General features: G+C 40.5%; 1 protein-coding gene across 1 annotated transcript in view; it reads right to left on the bottom strand.

Moving 5' to 3' along the window:
* Positions 1 to 7,938: 7,938 nt before the first annotated feature.
* mmp17a (matrix metallopeptidase 17a) overlaps positions 7,939 to 19,071 on the bottom strand; it is a 92,365-nt gene continuing 81,232 nt past the window's right edge. The window contains exons 8-10 of the mRNA XM_031758842.2: positions 18,727 to 18,879; positions 18,319 to 18,576; positions 7,939 to 9,977 (exon numbers count right to left, since the gene is read on the bottom strand). Of these exons, the coding sequence (XP_031614702.1) occupies positions 9,652 to 9,977; positions 18,319 to 18,576; positions 18,727 to 18,879 (737 nt within the window). The 3' untranslated portion in view covers positions 7,939 to 9,651. The remainder of the gene's footprint in view (positions 9,978 to 18,318; positions 18,577 to 18,726; positions 18,880 to 19,071) is intronic.

Genomic DNA, 19,071 nt, shown 5'->3' with positions numbered 1-19,071 from the left:
AATGACTTCAATGAAAATGACATAATCTGGAGGGAAGCATACGTTGTTTTAAAACCTGTATATAGCTTTCAGCAATGATCTTGCCTTACCACATGTGCAAGCTATCAAGTCCATAGGCACTAATGGACGCACATGCCACCAGAGAAGCAGACTTTTAAATTGAGCACTGATAACAGGTTGGGTGGTCGCTCTCCTCTTTAGTCAGGAGACTGTGAGGTACATGTTTTCCAACATGAATTTAAAATAGCAATTTATCTGACCACAGAACAGTTTTCCACTTCACCTCAGTTTATTTTAAATGAGCTTTGGCCCAGAGAAGATGCTGGTCCTTCTGAATCATGTTCACATACGTCTTCTTCTGTAATCTGCATTTGTGGATGTCACTGTGAAGTGTGAACTGTGTCACAGGCAGTGATTTCTGGAATTGTTCCTGAGCCCATGTACTGATTTCCATGACAGAATCATGACTGTTTTTAATGTAGTGCCACCTACGGGCCCGAAAATCACAGGCAACTAATACAGATCTTCGGCCTTGTGCACAGAGACTTCTATCAGGCCAAATAAAAGACCAAAATATATTGAAATCATAAGAAATAAATGCACAAAAGTATGAAATTAAATATGAGGTTTCTAGAGAATGATCTAGAGGACACAAAGGACGGTGAGCAATACTTTAAAGTAATATGAAGAAGGCAGCCTTCACAGGGCTCTATGCAGGCCCATGCTTCAGTAGCTTGTAAAAGCAACTTTAGCAGCAATAACTTGAAGCAACCGTTTACATATGACTTTATTACACTCTCATATTCCCCTGGAGGAATTTTGCCCCACACATCTTTACAATTTTCCTTTGCTTCATTGAGATTTGTGGGCATTTGTTTATGCACAGCTCTCCTAAGGCCTCAGTACAGAATTTTAATCAGGTTGAAGTCTGGACTTTGACTGGGTCATTGCATTACAGCAAGAGTCATTTTGGCTCTTTTCTGTTGTAGATTTGCTGCTGCCGGCTTCAGCTGTCAGGCTGATGGCCTCACATCTGACTCTAGAATAATTTGGTATATAGAAGAGTACATTGTTGAGTCAATGATTGCAGGGTGCTCAGACCCCGTAGCTGCAAAACAAACCCAAATCATCACCTCCTCCACCAAGTCTGACAGGTGGTATGAAACGTTTGTGTTGGTTTTCTCCAAATGTGACGCTGTGCATTGTGACCAAACATCTCAGCTTTGTCCTCATCTGTCCAAAAGACATTGTGTTAACAGGATAATAGTTTTCACTTACAGCACAATAAAGGCCCATGTTCATTACACTTTAACATCTGATTCAAACTGTCATGGGGCAAAGTGTGGGTGAAGCACTGGACAGGTTGCCAGTCTATCATGAGGCTAACACAGAGAGACAGAGAATCATTCACACTTGCATTCACAGCTGTGGTCAATTCAGAGCCATCAGCTACCCTAACACACATGTCTTTGGACTCTGGGAGGAGGCCAGAGTACCCAGAGAGTACCCACACAGGCACAGGGAGAACATTTAAACAAAACAAAACAAAAAAAAAAAAAATCTTCCCAAAAACAAATAATAAAAAAAAATCTTAGTTTTTCTTATCTTATTACACATCAGGTGTGGATGTGAGGTGCAATAGTTGTTTAGTCTCTTTTTCTGTTTGTGATGGACTGGCAACCGGTCAGCACTCTGGGTCTGGGTCACCCGGTGTCAGCCATGATCAAAAAATGGACGGAGCCAGACCGCACAGAGTGATACGCCTGTGTTGGGGTTGATGGATGCATATTTGCAACTACCAGAGGAGGGCAGTAGAGGACTGTAAAAAAAAAAAAAAAAAAAAAAAAGACCAGTATTTTAATATTTCGTGCATCTCCACAAAAACATCAGGACAAAGTCATATTTTATTCCTACCATTTATTTTATGTGGAATAATCTATGGCAACACTCACTTAGCAAATGCATTCAATAGCACTATTACGAAATAACAACAAGTTGTTAAAATGGCTCTTGGGTGGCTGAAGTGGAGAAAAATTGTGAAATAGTAGGAACAGTGCTTTTGTTTTTTTAAAAGATTTTTTTAAATTTATTTTCATTTCCTAGGAAAAACTTGTAACGTGTTTTGGATAGATATCAGCCGGTTACTGTATAATGCTGCTGCAGCACTCCGCAACAGTGCTGTTGCATGAAATCATTAATTAGTCATGGTGGTTTTCCTGAGCCAAAAAAACAATCTACATTCACAGAGATGTACAGGTCTGCATAATGATGCACCCCTGACAGCACGCTGGAGCTGGGTTCATGCTGCATTTTTTTAAAAAAAAGGGAAAAGTTAATTCAGTTTTGACTCGGCTCCCCCTTTAGTGTATTTTTACTGTGACAGAGAAGATTGGATGTACAAGACAGTTGATGTATCTCTCTGCACGCAACCCACCAGCCACCATCGCAGGTGTTGCCTCGGCGGGGATTTGCTCTCGTTTTGAATATTTTAGCATGCTCTGTGGTTCCCACAGAATGATTGATTGGTTCTTCTTGGCCCACATTAGGGTTCTGCGCACAGGCCTTCAGGTGTTCACTCTGACTAAAGAAAAGACTTCTGAGTAGGAAGTGTCCTAAGATAGTTGCTTCTAATGCAGAAGTACATCCTGTTTTTATCATATTACCTTTAGAGGTTTATGATAAGGGTCTCACTTAGGCCTTTAGTCCATATTATTCCTGCCAGTTGAAAGAAATAACTGTGTGATTGTGTACCATGCTAGCTGTGATCTTATAAATAACAAATGCACAGATATCCCATATCTGTACGTTTTCTTTCTTTCCTTTTCTGGCTGGAAAATACTGAGCTGTACACACCTTTGTTTATTACCAGTATCACACAATATGACTAACATGATGCTCCCTTGACTGTATGCCAGAGGACAGGCGCTTCTGCCAAGCTCTCTCCTCACTTAGCTAACATCAGGTGATGTGCACTGTCTCGCTCGTCTCTTCAACCTTTCACACAGATGGATAGCTTGCAATTTTGCTGTGAAGGTCACCGGTTTTTTAAATCCATCTCTGCTACCGCTACGCACTTGATCAGCATAACAGTTTTGTCTGCATACTGCAAAGCTGTGCTCGAGTTTGTGATCCCTGCCAATAGGTTAGGCCACATAATTAAACTGAGAATCTGAAGGAAATTCAATACAGTCTATTAGAAGTGAGTGACCCAAGTGAGACTTTGGTATTCGCAGGCTGTATGTAAAGCTTTTCTATAGCATCACGTTCCAGAAGTCATTCACTGCTTATGTTGGCTTCTGTGTAGTGGGGTCCCAGTACTGTGCATGCTGGATTTACCAAGAAACCCAATGGATTCGTGTCACCCTCAACAAAATACAACATTCATCTCATTATCTAAGCACTCAGTGATATGGATGGGTTGAGCTGAATTAAAGAGCTGACATGCCATGAGCGTCACCAGTGACACAACATTAAATCCATCTAAAAAACACAGCATCATTCATTTTGTGCCATGTGATCAGCTCTGACAGTTCACAACGTGCACAGTACAAAAATGGACAACTAACCAAATGCAGTGGTTATATAAAACAACGTTTTCACAGGATTCTCTGCAGTACTGTGAAAAACTAAGTACAATCCATCATTCAGTAGTTTGTAGTTTGTTTGCTGTATGACTTTATTATTGTGGAAGAATTTTGACCCACTCTTCTTTGCAGCTTTGGTTCATTGAGATTTGTGGGCTTTGTTTATACACAGCTCTCTTAAAATCTCACTACAGCATTGTAATCAGGTTGAGGTCGGGACTTTGCAACATTTTGATGCTTTTCTTTTTCAGCCATTCTGTTGTAGATTTTTCTGCTGTGCTCAGGATCATTGTCCTGCTGCGTGACCCAATTTCAGCCAAGATTTAGCTGTTGGACAGATGGGCTCAGTTTTGACTCTAGAACACTTTGGTATAAGAGGAGTTCACGGTCAACTCAATGACTGCAAGGTGTCCGGGTCCTGTGGCAGTAAAACAATACTAAATCATCACCCATCCACCACCACGCATGACAGTTGGTACGAGGTGTTTCCCCAAAAATGACCAAACTTCTCAACTTTGGTTTCCAAAGGAACTTTTTCAAGAAGTCTTGTATTTTCTACCGGTGCAGTTTTGCACCTTTGCAAACAAGCCACACTTGTTCAGTCTTTTTTTCGAAATATACGGTCATAAATGTAAGTAGGCAAGTGTTTTTTCTTTTTTCTTTGCAGTTTCTGTGAGCATTGCATGGTTTGGCCTTGGAGTGAATTTGCTGGGATGTCCACACCTGGAAGGATTGTGGCATTGTGTTAACACACCTGAATGCTCCAGAAGAGCAAACTGCCAAAACCTCTGCTTTTCCAGAGGTGCTCACACTCCCTCATGATAGCAGCACCTGACTGATACATACCCTTTTTCACAACTGTACGTGCTCAGACGCATTCAAACCATTTACCCTTACTGTATGACAACAGATTAGAAGGTTTATTTTGAATGTAATAATGAGTCCCTATGACCCTGCACCTGTTTTACCTCAGATTTTAGGAACATCTCATAGTCATTCCTTGAAAATGTGTTAGTTTTTCACCAGAGCAACTCCAGACTGATTGTTCAGAATTACTGGGGTGTCTCTTCTCTCTTTCACTGCCTTTGTATGTTATTATTATTATTATTATTACTATTATTATTATTATTATTATTATTATTATTATTATTTTGTGCTCAGACCTTAATATATGCTCTACTTTTCTCTTAAAATTAACTGTGGCACAATAAACATAAAAATACTGTCATTAGTTTTATCCAAAGGCAAAACTAACAAAACACAAAATATTCTAGCTTTGTTACTCACCCATCTGAGACTTTTGTGCTCAGACCACTAATATGACAGTGTTTCTTCACGCATTGCTAATTTTCTCATCCACAAACACCAGCGAAGTTGAGGTGAAGTCTCCCAAGTGCCACTCTGTCATTTTGTCACACCACACATCAGCAGCGGTGACGGCGCTTCTTCTCAAACTTCGGACTTTGCAGAAATGAATGGCTGCATCCTTCCTTCCTGCCATTTCCCCCGGCTTGTGTGGGAGCTGAATTCAATATGACCTATAGTGGAATGTGACAGCAGAGGGCTGCCACAGCCCAGCCTGACAGGTCTGCCAAATGACTCCCTCTCTCTCTCTCTCACACCAAGCAAGCTTGAGCCAGTTCCTTTTGAGGCTCTTTTTTTTTTTCTCCCCCTGAACTGCACTGCCGTGCATCAGCTGAGAGCCAAGCCCGTTAACAGGATCACTTCTCCACAGTGCAGCGACTGCAGGAACAGTTTTACATGGTGGACACACTCAATTACATATACACACGCTGTTTAATTCCACAGATCACTTCGTCCACACAGACCATTGGTATTGCATTTCAACTTAGCGTGGTGTCTCGAAATGTGTGAATTTAACAACTGTCTGGGTCGCGGGGCCACAGACATCAGACAGAGATGATGTAATGTATTCATGGTTGTTTGGATTCTTAGCCGATTAATCTCACAGTTACAGTATACGCTTTTGTCAAAATGATATCTAGGACAGTGTTTCATCCCTCCATTGGTGTGTTTGTGTTTCTGTAATTTCTTTATTTCGTTTTTTTTCCTGTGGAAAAACATCCAGATAAACTGAGACATATCCTGCCTGCTATATTTTATGTGTGATTGACATACAGTCAGTTAGGCGGGCACCTCAGGGGACAGAGAAAGCTTGAAGATGAAATATTTCACTGTTTGGCCAATCGATACAAGCTGTGATGCAGTAAATGTAGAATTGCTGATAAAAATGTAAAAGATTTTATAAAAGCAATGACTTCATCATCACTTCAGCATCCGGCTCCAGCTCAAACTGGATCAGCTGGGCCAGCTGTTAAAAAAATGACCCGTCCTGCTGCTCCTGCATTTGCCCCTGGGAGCAGGTGCTCTCCTGGTGGCTGATGAGCCACGCTAGTTAATTAACACCACTCAAGCGTGTACAGCAAAGCACAAAGGAAATTGTGTTTATGCTCGTAATCTCAGGACACAGCACAGAAAATGCACACAATAATCAAGCAGAAAGACTTTTGCAGGGGAAATAATGGCCGCTGCTTTTACACAAAACAACAAAACAAAACTTTTCTCAAGACAGAATGAAGGTCAGTGAAGGTCATCTGTACCCACGAGGTTAAATTATTAGCTGTAATTTTGAGTTGAGGGTGAAACTTGTCACCATCATTGCTGCCCTCATTGCCAGTGGCGGAGCCAGACAATTCTTATATTGGTAGCCAGACTGAGACCATTACACTCACTGGGTCACCTCCGAAATGTAGTTATTTCTGTATTTATTTATTTTTCTGTGTGGCAAAGCCCTCCAGGCCAAAGTGTTCTGGTCAGTCGCTCTTAGTATTTGATTTGGAACTGTGAGGACACATATCTAATAAACTTTTAAAGAAAAATCTGGAACTGTTGTCGGAGCCCATCCATTTTCTTAATCGCTTATTTACTTCAGGGTCACTGTGAGTCCATCACAGGGCGATTTAGAATCACCAGTTTACCTAGCACGCATGTTTTTAGACATTGTTTCATCTCTCCTGTGAAAGGAAGCCAAAGTACTCGGAGAAAACCCACACGGGTACAGAGAAAACAGACAGAAAAGCTCCTACATAGCCAGCAGATTCAAACCCAGCACCCAATCTTCCTGTGAGACCCCCTTCTACCCACTGCACCACTGAGCCACCCAGTTTCTGAAGTTCTTTTTTATTTATTGATAAACCTCATAATATGTGTTCAATAGGCTAATGTATCCAATGGCCTAGATTATATGAGTATGTAGCCACTTGTTTTTGTTTTTTTGCGCTAAGTTACCTTCGATGTCTATCTTAGCTGCTCATGGGTAAAGCATAACAGGACCTAAACATGTTTGGATCAAGAGGGATTATGTAGGTTACCCCTCCACTGTACTTCACAGTGTATACACTGTATAATCATCTGGAGCAAAGCTAAAGGGTGGCAGATACCATAGATGACACTCTGGCAAACCCCTCTGGTCAGCTCACAAAACAAGCGGTAAAATCCTTTAGGGCTACATGCACACTCCAGCAATACTCATATACCAGGACCATATTCCATCCATCCATCCATCCAATTCAGGGTAGCAGGTGGGGTAGATCCAATTCCAGCTGTCACAGGGCAAGAGGCAGACAATCACCCATACCAAAATTCACACCTATGGCCAACTAAGAAACAACCTAACGTGCAAATCTTTGGACTGTGGGAGGGAGATGGAGTACCCAGAGAGAACCCACACAGGTACAGGGAGAACATGCAAAATGTTCTTGCTGTGAGGTGACAGTTGCAATCAGTGCACCACCGTGCCACCTCTACCAAAACATTTTATGCTATTTCTCTGTGATCACTGTTCCCACTTGGATCTGTTCTAACAGCTTAAACCCCCGAGAATTACTCTTATGAGCTTTTTTAAAAATAATAACCATACAAAATCCAACTGCAAGCAACTTTTGAGGATGACATCCATCCTTTTTCTTAACCAGTTGTTCCAACTTATAGGACCCTATAGAGTCATAGAATTAGAGGTTTCATAAAAATGCTTATGACATGCTTATTGAGTGAGTACAATTTGCCGTGCAGTTTCTGTGGTAGCTAAGTGAAAGTAACCGTCACACCCCAATAAAGCTGCCTGTCTCTGCCAGCAGATCTATATTGAAATGTGCAGCAGAGACCATTACAACATGCTTAAGAACATTAGCGAGATGGAGAGCAGATATCAGTTAGTGCATAACCTCCAAGCCTGGGCGTCTTTTCAAGTGACGCTCAATAATTGCACACTCCGCCCACATGATCGAGTAGCTGAAATAATTCACCGCAGTCAGCCAATAAAGTCATTCGGATTCTTTAATGTTTTTTCTACAAAAATATTTTACATTAGAAAACACAGCTTGAAATATACACAGTCCACTTGGATTGAAGTACCCATGGAACATCTCCATTGAAATATATCTGTGTCTATATTTAAACTGTAGGTAAATATACCAGCAACAATAAACCTGGTTGCTGTTTTGTGAGGTTTTTCAATGACGTCACCAGGAGGAGCTTGGGATTGAAGCCGTGAGCTGTAATCTGATCAAAGCAAATATGGACTCACAATCTATCCATATTAATTACAAAAAATACAACAAAGCAGAGGCAAATGCTGCCTCTGATAATGGCAGGGAATGCTTCTGGTGAAAATAACGACTCTGTGTAGATATATGAACATCATTTCCTCAAAGAGCGTGGGAGTATAGGTAAAGGATCAAAGCAAGGATAATGGCACTAAGCGACCGTGAGAGAGACTTTCTGCCATGAATAACATTCGTTTGTCTGTTTTCCAAATCCCAAAGTGCCCTTTCCTGCATGTAGCTGTAGTGGGTGGTATTCACCTGTCTGCCTGTTTACAACCTCAAATGCCACTCATCTACCTGTTGACATCCAGTGTGCCATTTATGTCTGGCTGTCAGGATCCCACAGGGGCCATTCATCTACAAACTATCTACACCACATCCACAGGGCACTTTTTTTTTTTTTTGCCAGACTGCCTCGATATGTGCCGGGGTGTCAGTCAACTGTCTAACTACAGTATTTATATCCCAGGATGTCATTCTTTACCCTGGCTTGAGCCTTTCTGCCGGGTTTTTATATCAGGTTGCGTAAAAATACTATTTTTCTCCGGGATAGGTGAATCAGAACCCTAAACTTCGCCATCATGTTAACTGCAGTCAGGCTAAAACCAAACATAAAAAAATATATTTGAACGACAGGGTTTTGAAAGGCATATAGTTGCCTGGTAGGAAGTTTTACTTTCCAGGCACAATTTTTTTCTTTGGCAAATATGCTTCTTTACTCTCTTGCTGATAGTTAGATGAGAAGATAGGTGTTTAAATATTTATGGCTATGCTGGAAGGTAAAAAAAACATGTCTTGAAGCAAGTAAATGACTTGTAAATGACAAACAAAACACTGCTAGTTCAATGAGCTTGAGGTCAGCTAGCTATTCCCCTCTTTCCCTGGTCTTTCTAAAGCAAATGTTCTCATCAAACTCTCAGCAAGGAAGCATATTTCTCAAAAATGTCTGTCATTACCAGATTTCATGGTGTCACTTATCAAAATTTTTCTATTTTTTTTTTACCACTTCACATCAAACAAATGCCATTCATTATTGCTGTAAACTTGGTGCACATGAAAAAAACAATCTCTACTCATTTAGTCTTCTCAGCGTTAAGCCTTTTTAGCCATTCAAAAAAAACAAAAACAAACCTAAAACAAAAAAGATATAACAATTTGTCAAGTACGGCACTAACATTATCATTGTGGATGTATTGATACCTGTCAGGGGTACCTTAGTTTGATAGTATGATAATGGTATGTACATCCCAAACTGCAAGGCGCTTTAGATGACCATCAAATGGCATGTGAAATAAATAACAACAAAATAATGGTAAAAACATACCAATCAATACTTATATGAGCAGAAATTTCCAGTTTGTATTTTAGTGTGTGTCCACTTGCCCTTCACTAATAATTAAACTCTTGCACCCAGCTTGAGAACTGCGTCCCATGCTTTAGCATCATAGCAGTTCGGAGCGGAGGGCCAGTGACAGCGTCCAGAGTGGTGGCAGCAGCCAGACGGGAGACGGGGTTGGGCGGACGCCTAGAGGCGATGCGGTGTCCGAGGTGCAGGAGCACACCTCGTACCCGTTCTCCGCGTGATCTGGGTGATTTTGCACGTTGACTCTCGTCTCTGTGCTTTTGGGCTGTGTGTCCGGAGAGTCCGACTGCATCTCTGTGCACAGCAGCCAGTCCTTTGCGATGAGGCGGGGGTATCCTGCCTCCACCTCCATGTCACTGCCTGGCACTCGCCAGTACTCCTTTCCTTTGAAGAAATAGGACGAGCCTTAAGAGAGAGTGGGAGGGAGGGAGGGGGAGGACACAGGGTTGATACTGTTATATTTTTGGATGTGAATAAACAGAACAAGAGCACATGGAGCAGAAAACAATATAATACTAAATTGCACGTTAGGTGGAAAGTTGGCTCCAGTAACTGTATTAAAAACACAGCAAGCGAATATATAAGCAGGATTATAGAAGTTTCCGTGTGATGTCACTGGTGAAATCCAAAATGACCCACAATGACTTGGAATTTACGAGGAGACCAACAGGAAACAAAACCCCCGTTTTTGTGTTAAAGCCTGCACAAAAGTAATGACTGGAAAATGTTAATCATCCCAAGAAGGAAATGTGCCTGTTAGTTCATACATAATGGGCTATTAGTTCCAGTGATCTGGTCAGGGACGCGGATGTTATGAAGGCTGAGGTTCTGCACTAAAAGCTGCAGGAATTAAAAACTTGGAAGGGAGCAAACTGACTGTTTATCAAGTGCTTGCTTATAATTTTCCAGAAAAGTTTAAAAAAAAGATGTTCAGAGTTTTAAAAATGTGCATTTGATCAAACATAAAGATTAAAACCAGCCTTGACAGTTTGTCAGGAGTGAAGCGCTGCCGGTGTGCACTGCTGCAATACATAATGAGTTTTAAGTTTAATGTACAAAATCAAGCATATATCAAATGTATTCTGAGCTAATGATACAAACACAGAAACCAGAATAAACTTAGGGTGGCACGGAGGCGTAGTGGTTAGCAGGCAGTGACCTCAAAGCAAGAACATTAAGTTTTGATTTTGAATGTGCCAGTTGGGGAGGCCAATCCATGACTGATACTGCTGGTATGTTTTTACCGCACTCCCAGTGCATCATTGTTATACTGAAAAACGAAACTGGTGCCAACCAGACACTTTCCAAATGGTGGAGTACTGAGAGTACTTTTCTGCATTCACAATTCCATCAATTTGACATCAATTCACCACTGGCTGAAATCCAGCCCCAAAACATGCCCTCTTGACCTCCTCCGACAACCTTTTGAGTCAGAAATTTGGATTCATCACTCCATAAAGCCTGTTTCCACTAATTTTCAATCCAGTTCTTCTGTAATTTGGCATACCTCAATTTTTCTTTCTTAAGAATGGCTTCTTGACAGCCACCAGTCCATTGAAAAGTACACTGTTGAAGATGTTCTGGCACTCACTGTTTCACTGACTCTCTCTCTGGACTTCATACATACTGATAAACCAAAAAATTTGAACATTTGAAAGTTGGAATCATCAGTTGTCACTGATTTTCAGTCCAGATCTTGTGGACTCTGCTTCACTTCCTTAAGAAGGTCTTTTGGACAGCCATCCTTTCACTGAGACCATTTCTGATGAGGCTTCACTGAACAGTGGATGGATCAAATGTCTCATATATCTCTTCCTGTTTCTTAAGGACACGACTCTGACATACTGTGACACACATGCTGCTTTGTTCAGGACTGCTGCTTCTTTTTTTATGCTCCAACACTACTTTAAGTTTAACCCCACCTGATACACCCGTGGAGCTAACATTATTCCCCATTTAATATCTTTCCCACTAGCTGCTTCTCGCTGATATCTGTGTCATGTTAGGTGACCAGAATTACATCAAATGTGATGCACGATGCAAAAAAAAAAGCATTGTAAGGTGTGATGTAAGGTAACGATGTGGTCGCATGTAGATTTCACATCAACACAATAATTTTATAAGTTTGCCTCCCTCAGGCATGCTTCTACAGTTGCTTGGGAGCATAAAATCTGAATCTACTGAGATAGACAAGCGTATAACTGATGTGGGTACTCGTTTGCTGCTTTTGTCCCCTTCAGCATTGTTCACATCAACTCTTTTCTCTTTTCCTCTTAGCTCTTAAAAGTGAATTCTTCCATGGCTTGTGTCTCTCCTCAACTCTATTCCCACTGCTGCTCACCATGAGTTATCTTCCCATCTTCTTCGTTTCTCTCTCCTTGCGTTCTCTCTTTATCCTATTGGAAACAGCCTAAAGGCAGATAAAAAGCTTTGATGTAGCTTAAGTTTCAATGCCCAAAGGTGTACATAGAGTATACGTGACTGCCTGTGTTCTTGTTTATATAAATGCACACATTCCTATGTGCCCTTCCATGAAGCTTTGATTTGATTTACCTTTTGTGCAATTTGCCTATTTCTACGCACAGCACAGAGCTTTGTGTAGGACCTCTGAAGCTGGTAACAACTCAGATGCAACACAGACCTCTAAACACCTGACAGGGAAAAGAGCTTCCACACATTCAGCTGGGAGTTGCTGCAGGGGAAATCAGTAATGTTGCTCACTCCTGCTGAGAGTGGCCTGAAAAACACAACCAAGTACCTCTTGCTAATTAGCTGTTTTTGTGCCGGTTTTAACTACAACAAGTGCTTAATCAAAGCCTAATATGGACAGCCAAATGGATGACACATTCTTCAGGGGGCTTTGCTTCACAAAGGCTTCCAAAACAATGCAACTAAAAGTAAACATTTTTTTTCTCTACCAGAAAACATTACTGTTTGCTTTTGACCTTTAATAACCATTTAGGAACTTCAAGCAACCTTTTTCCTGCATCTGAGGATCATCTGTAGCTCTGAAGCTTTTGCCTAGTCAAAGCAAATGTCAGGACCTTGTTAATATAATGCTTTGGTGGTGTGATTCTGGAGAACTTTACCTAAAATATTATCTCTATGATCATGCATAGCTCTTTTAAGGTCCCGGCACAGCATTTTAGGTTAAGGTGTGGACTTTGACATTGCCATTGCAACACCTTGATTCTTTTCTTTACAGCTATACTTTTTGTAAATTTGCTAATGTGCTTGGGCTCATTGTCCTGCTGCTGGTGTTAGATGTTTGAGCTCATACGCTCTGTTTGATTTTTGCCAAATGTGGTGCTTATGACCAAACATAAAACAAACAAAGCAACCCTTCCAAACAAATCATGCTTCTGTCTTTTTCTAATTTTACTATCATGAACTTTAACATTTAACACAATATGTTAGACCTGTAGAGTCTGAAATGTAGCTCTTTGTTTTTTTTTTTTTGCAGTTTCTGACCTCCGAGTGAGTTTCCCGAGCATTTACTCCTGGGAATATTGGAAACTGTCTTGAATATATTCCACTTGTGAATAACGGACTTCAAGCTGTTTGGAAATGGCCCTATAACCATTTGCAGATTGATGAGTAATAACAGTTGCTTCTCTGAGATCATTACTGATGTCTTTCCTCCTTGGCATTGTGTTAACGGCTGAATGCTCCAGACCAGCAAACTGCTAAAATGTCTGCTTTAATTGAGGTGCTCACACTCGCCGATGATCAATTAATCAAGTGCATCTGATTAGCAGCACCTGGCAGCTACTTACCCTTTTAATCCTATGGCAGTAGTAAGGGTGTACTTAGTTTTTCACAGGCCTGTAGACTTACACAGCATAGGCTTTGTTTCAGGTTATTATTCTTTTTTTCATTTGATTATCAAAGCATGGATGTGGTGTCAAAACTGGCTTATTGTAATTGTCCAGCTGACAGCTGCTCTTCTGATTTCATAGTCTTTTACTCATTAAGTCTAATATTATTGTCCACGCATGCTGTTCTGTGATTAAATTCTGTCATAAAATGCCTTCTTATTGTGAAAGAAATTTTAAGAGTGGCAGACAAAAACTTTACAGTTTCAGTGTGAAATCAAAAACTGCTACTTTTAGAATAAACTTGTCACACTATTCAGACTACTAGTTAATTTATTCTGTGCATACTACAAACCCCAAAGCCAAAGAAAAGCGTGCATTTCTTTATACATACCCAGCACTAAACGCTGGATTTTTAAAAATGAATTCTCTATCTATTAAGATTTATTTGTCAGTACAAACTAATAATGCCTCATCACAATGGGTAATGCTGTGCTAATGCCAACCATAATTCTGCTGGAAGAGCAGCGAGCTCGCACAAGCTTATATTTTCACGTGTGTGGGTCTTAAAGAAGGTACTCAACATTTTTACAGGAGGTAAAAGACCAGAATGTTTTACAGGCACAGATGCACACAGTCCATAAACATTACTGACATGGCACATTCAGGCGTGACATGCTCCAGAAATGATCACATTATCCCACCTCCTCGCGTAAAGCTCGCCACTTTCAGAGAAACCAACAGGAGTGTGGGCTCGCGAGGGGGAGTTTCCGATACATTTTATAGAGGGGTGAAGGAGAGATACCAGCAGGGAGGAACACACACACACACACACACACACACACACACACACACACACACACACACACACACACACACACACACACACACACACACACACACTATGTATTTGAGCTGTTTTATTTGGTTTAGCAGCCGTTCATTTAAATTTCTGTGTGTAAATATTAGATCAGGCTTTCTGCGATGATTTAAAATTTATAACGACCAAAAAAATGACAAAGCTAAAAGGACGCTCGACAGCGATCCTTGCACACAGAGGGCATTAAAAATGAATATCTTAAATGCAAAGTAATCAAATGTTTTCTTTTTATAAATGAGAGCAGAGAATTCCCCTTATTTTGATGATGGTACTGACATTTCAGGAATACTCTGTGACTGATTCTTGTACCAGATTAACCAGCTTCTGGTTAAGACTCAAGCAAAGGCAGGCAAAAACATCTGACACCTGATATTTTTATCTCTTTGTGTAATACACAGCATAGTATGAAATACTTATTTCTCATAGTGTCTAGCAAATCTTAACAGTCGCTGAAGCTTGCACTTCCTCTGCAAAAACAAGCACTTCTGACTTGGTTAAACATTAAGTGGAATGATGCTGAGCTATGTCTGGAAAAAGGTCATCAGTAACTGTTGATGACTATTTCAAATAGCTGTCAAGTGACTCTGAAGGGTTAGTGGCTAACCATATGTCATAAACACTGGGAGCTAATTTGGGTCGGTTAGCAGAAAACAATACCTCTGTTGTCTTCCCAGCATGGAAATGGAAAATGTCACAGACCATAATCGCATTTTGGAACTGGACTAATTATCTACAAACAGAAGGCAGTGCCTGTGCTGCTGCAATGAAACATTTGTCATGCTCAACAACTCGGGTGACAACTGTTGAGCACTTACACTCTCAAAAGATTGGAGTACTGGCTGTGGCCGATGAGAAAGCCAGTAAGTAAAAAAGAAATGCAGGTTGCTGTCTATGTGAGGACGGCACGCACACCCAGAACAGCGCTTAAGTGGTCACTCTCCTACAAACTCTTATGCTACATTCACACAAGTGAAAATAATAGCTGGAGACCACGGTGTGACCGAAATCCCTGCGACTGTGTGCAATGACCTTGCAGTCTCGTCCCTTCAAAGACAAGGACCAGGTGTATGACCTCTCAGACTCAGCTGCTGTCCTTCAAGCGACTTCAAGTGATGATATGACAATAAACTGTGTCCCTTAAACAGACCGCAACGACTTTCCAATCTCTCCGCATTCATAAATTAGATGGAAATAATTTCCAAACATTCGCTAATTGAGAGTTAGTGCAGTCAATCTGAGTCAGACCACCATTGTTTGGGGACAGGCTGCCTCTCAATGCCATCACTGGACAACATTTCCAACTTGCAAGCAGGTTGTCATCTTGTTTTCACACTAGTGTGACTGAGCTATTAAAGGTGTGACATGAAGGTCACGTTCATTGACGCGTGTGGTCGAGAAACTCACAGGTGGTGTGTTCCCATCACAGGATGAACTCTAGTTAGAGTATTTTATCGACTGTGAGTATGTGCATTCTGGGCAAAATGATAAATCACATGAATTTACCAAATGCAAAACTGCAATAATAAATTCCTATCATAAAGAAAATTATATAAATCTGAAAGCATTAATAACACAGATGTAATAAGGGAAAAACACTGAGCACTCTGTTTAAGTGATGAGTGGTTATTTATGATTCTTAAATGCCAAAGATGGCTGCTGCATGACACATAGTCATCTTCTAAATTACAGTTGAATTGGGAAACATAATCCAGCCAATCGTGTTGCTAATCACACACAAGTGTGGAATAAATCACTGCTGCGAAATAGCAAAAAAACAAAGCATCCTCTAGGATTTTTTTCCACCAGCATATGTTCCAATCCAAAGTTCACTAAGCTAACTTTGTCTGTATGCAGTGACACAGCTAACAGATTTTACACAACCGCTTCTTAATTAAGACTGGAATAAAAGGTGTAGGCATACATGAGGTAAGTAAAATAAATTAAGATGTTCAAATTAAAAACTAAACGTGCCGTAAAAAATGCAGGATGTTAGTAGTCTGAGGAGATCAGTAGAGTGCCTATTTGCATGATTCACTTAGTGCACTTCTGTGTTTATGTTGTGCATACTGGTGTTTGCGTGTGACAGAGAAAGAGACCTTGTTTCAGTGATAAGAGGGCTTACCAGGGAGGCTGATGGCTGTAGGATAATAACTGATGTTGAACCGAGAGCTGATGCAATGAGGGCAGTCTGTAAAATGCATGGCTGCCCAAACGAGGTAAAATCAACAGTGCTTCCCTTGCCTTCTTTCACACTCTACCTCCTTTCAAGTATTTTAAAGAAGACAAACAGAGTGACTGCTCCAAAGATAAACTCTACTTTCATCTTGGAGCAGCAGCAGCCAGAGCTGCATCAGAACACGGATCTGCAGAAAAGGATCGACAGCAAGATGGTGATTTTGCTGCGGCTAATGCAGCAAGAACATTCTCAGCTGGAGCTTCTTGATTAAACTGGAGATCCTGTCATCCCTTCTTAGCCTTTTTTCAGTTGGTTTGTTCCCAGCGTATCTGACCATGTCCACTGAGCTCACAGTGGCAGCACTGATTACTTGAATCTTGTGGATTCATAACAGCCAACACAACTCTACGCTGTGTTTGCAGTGTAAAGGTCAAGGCTGTTTTCGGCAAGCCGGGATGCTTGCCTCGCAAGCCGTTTCTGGTAGCCTGGCTCAGTGTCTGTAATCTGAAAAGTTTGTTGTCTGGAAACTTCAGCAACTAACATCCAAAAGGTCCCTAGGCAGGGTAAATATATGGGTTTACATTACATTTACTATAACCTCAGCTCACTTTTTATGGGGCTCTGGCTCCTTGTTGTGGTGTATCTGTAAGTCAGATTTTCGTGTACAGTTTGTATGCGAATGTGAGATTTTGTGTAGACGGACGTGCGTGTCTGTTTACTTTAATCATTAAAAACAAAAGTCTGAACATGTGAGCATGGATTTATTTTTTCAAGGGCTGATCAGCTTTATATAACATATCACTGTATGTATTTCTCCAAATCTCCCAAACTCCACAACTCCAGAACGATGCACAGAATAATGCAAATGTTCCCTGAGGTTCAGAGCCCCTCTGGAGCCTCTAAAAGCTCTTTAAGCCCGTCTTTTTAAAAACATCTGAAAACTATTCACAGCACTTCACTTGTTCCACATTTTTTCATGTTAAAGCAAAACGGATTTAATTTGTTTTTTCACCTCAAAATTCTGCACACGATACTCCATAGTGACAAAGTGAAAAAAACGTTTGCTTGATATCTTAATAATAAAACTAAAAAACAAAGATTTTAAATAGAAAACAAAATGTAAGTATAGACAGGTGTGTGCATTTCCAAATCTTCAGTCAAGTTGTCAAAACATCTGATCAGCAGAAACAAGGATGCACCTGAACTCAACTTTAAGTGTCATGGCAAAGAAGTCTGTTAATACTTATATTTTTGTTTTTTTATTTTTAATAAATGTGCATGAATCTGAATTTTATTAAACTTTATTAGATTAAAGATGCAGCATACTTAGCACGCTGGACTTCTCTGAAAACTCAAATTAATTTAATTTATATGGCACCAAATTACAATAACAGTCACCTCAAGGTGCTACAATAAAAATGACCTACAATAAGAGGGGTAATCTGACTGTTGAGAAAACACAATCAGATTACATTAATAAGCAAGCTCTTGGCAACAGTGGGAAGGAAAAACTCCCTTTTAACAGGAAGAAACTTCCAGCAGAATCAGGCTGAAGGCGGGGCGTCCATCTGCAGTGATGACTGGGGGATTTTCTATTCGGGAATACAAGTAAATAACTGTAATCTGATATCTTAATAAAACAAAGTTTGATGTTGTGTTTTACTATTTTTTAAAGCTTTTTTAAAAAACAATTTAGCCTTAAATGTTGTGCAAACTGGTGGATTAACCACTACAGTAACAGTGAGATACATATGTATATATTTTGCTGCGTCATTCAGTGATTTGTTTTATTGAAGTACTGATTATACTTGCAGCAAGCCAACTTCTGTCAATTTGATGAAAAGTAATACAAATAAAGTTTTTATGGATACTCACCATCAGACCACCTCATGGCATCATCCAGGTGTGGAGGCAGCCCCTTCCATAGTGAGCTGTCTTTAGGGTAGCCCAGGTCCATACGTCGCAAGTGGTCATCGTAGCGCCAGTAGCGGTTGTCCTTAAAAAAGTAGGTTTTGTCGTTGTGCAGCCAAACAAAGACGGCGTCCACTCCTTCCAGTGGCAAGCCAAAGTCACTGATTGGACGAGGGTAACCCTCTTCTACATTATTGTCTTTAAAAACCCAGTATTTTAAACCTGAGTGATGAACACAGAGGTAAAAATCAAACCTTTTGTATGATAGGATGTATCCACACAATTATAAACTAAACTAAATGAAACAAACAAGCAAAAAAACAACTTGTGAACACACAGACTGACTAATCGAATAAAGTTACATATATTTACCTTTGAAAAACACTATTTTGTGGTCCCCTGGTCTCTCGTACACAGCATCCACACTGTCCAGATTGGGAGGAAGGCCCCTCCAGAAACGGTGAATCTGAGCAGGACGAAGAGATACTAGGTGCTTCTCTCGAGTTAGCCGCCAGAAATACTTCCCTATGATGGACAGAAATAGCAAGTAAAGATCAATAAGAACTTCTTAACAATTCTCTGCAGGACTTATTTAGAAGGAAAGCCACAGAGTGTGCTGTATCTTCAGTAGTCACATCACAAAAGCTAGCTACTCTTTTAATTTGGCTAATCACAAAACTCAGCGCTTTTTACCTTCTGTTGTTTCTTCTGGATGAC

This window comes from Oreochromis aureus, linkage group 7 (assembly GCF_013358895.1).
Source record: "Oreochromis aureus strain Israel breed Guangdong linkage group 7, ZZ_aureus, whole genome shotgun sequence".
Taxonomy (NCBI): Eukaryota; Metazoa; Chordata; class Actinopteri; order Cichliformes; family Cichlidae; genus Oreochromis; species Oreochromis aureus.
Note: the sequence above shows the minus strand (reverse complement) of the source record. Positions and strands in the feature narration are given on the sequence as shown.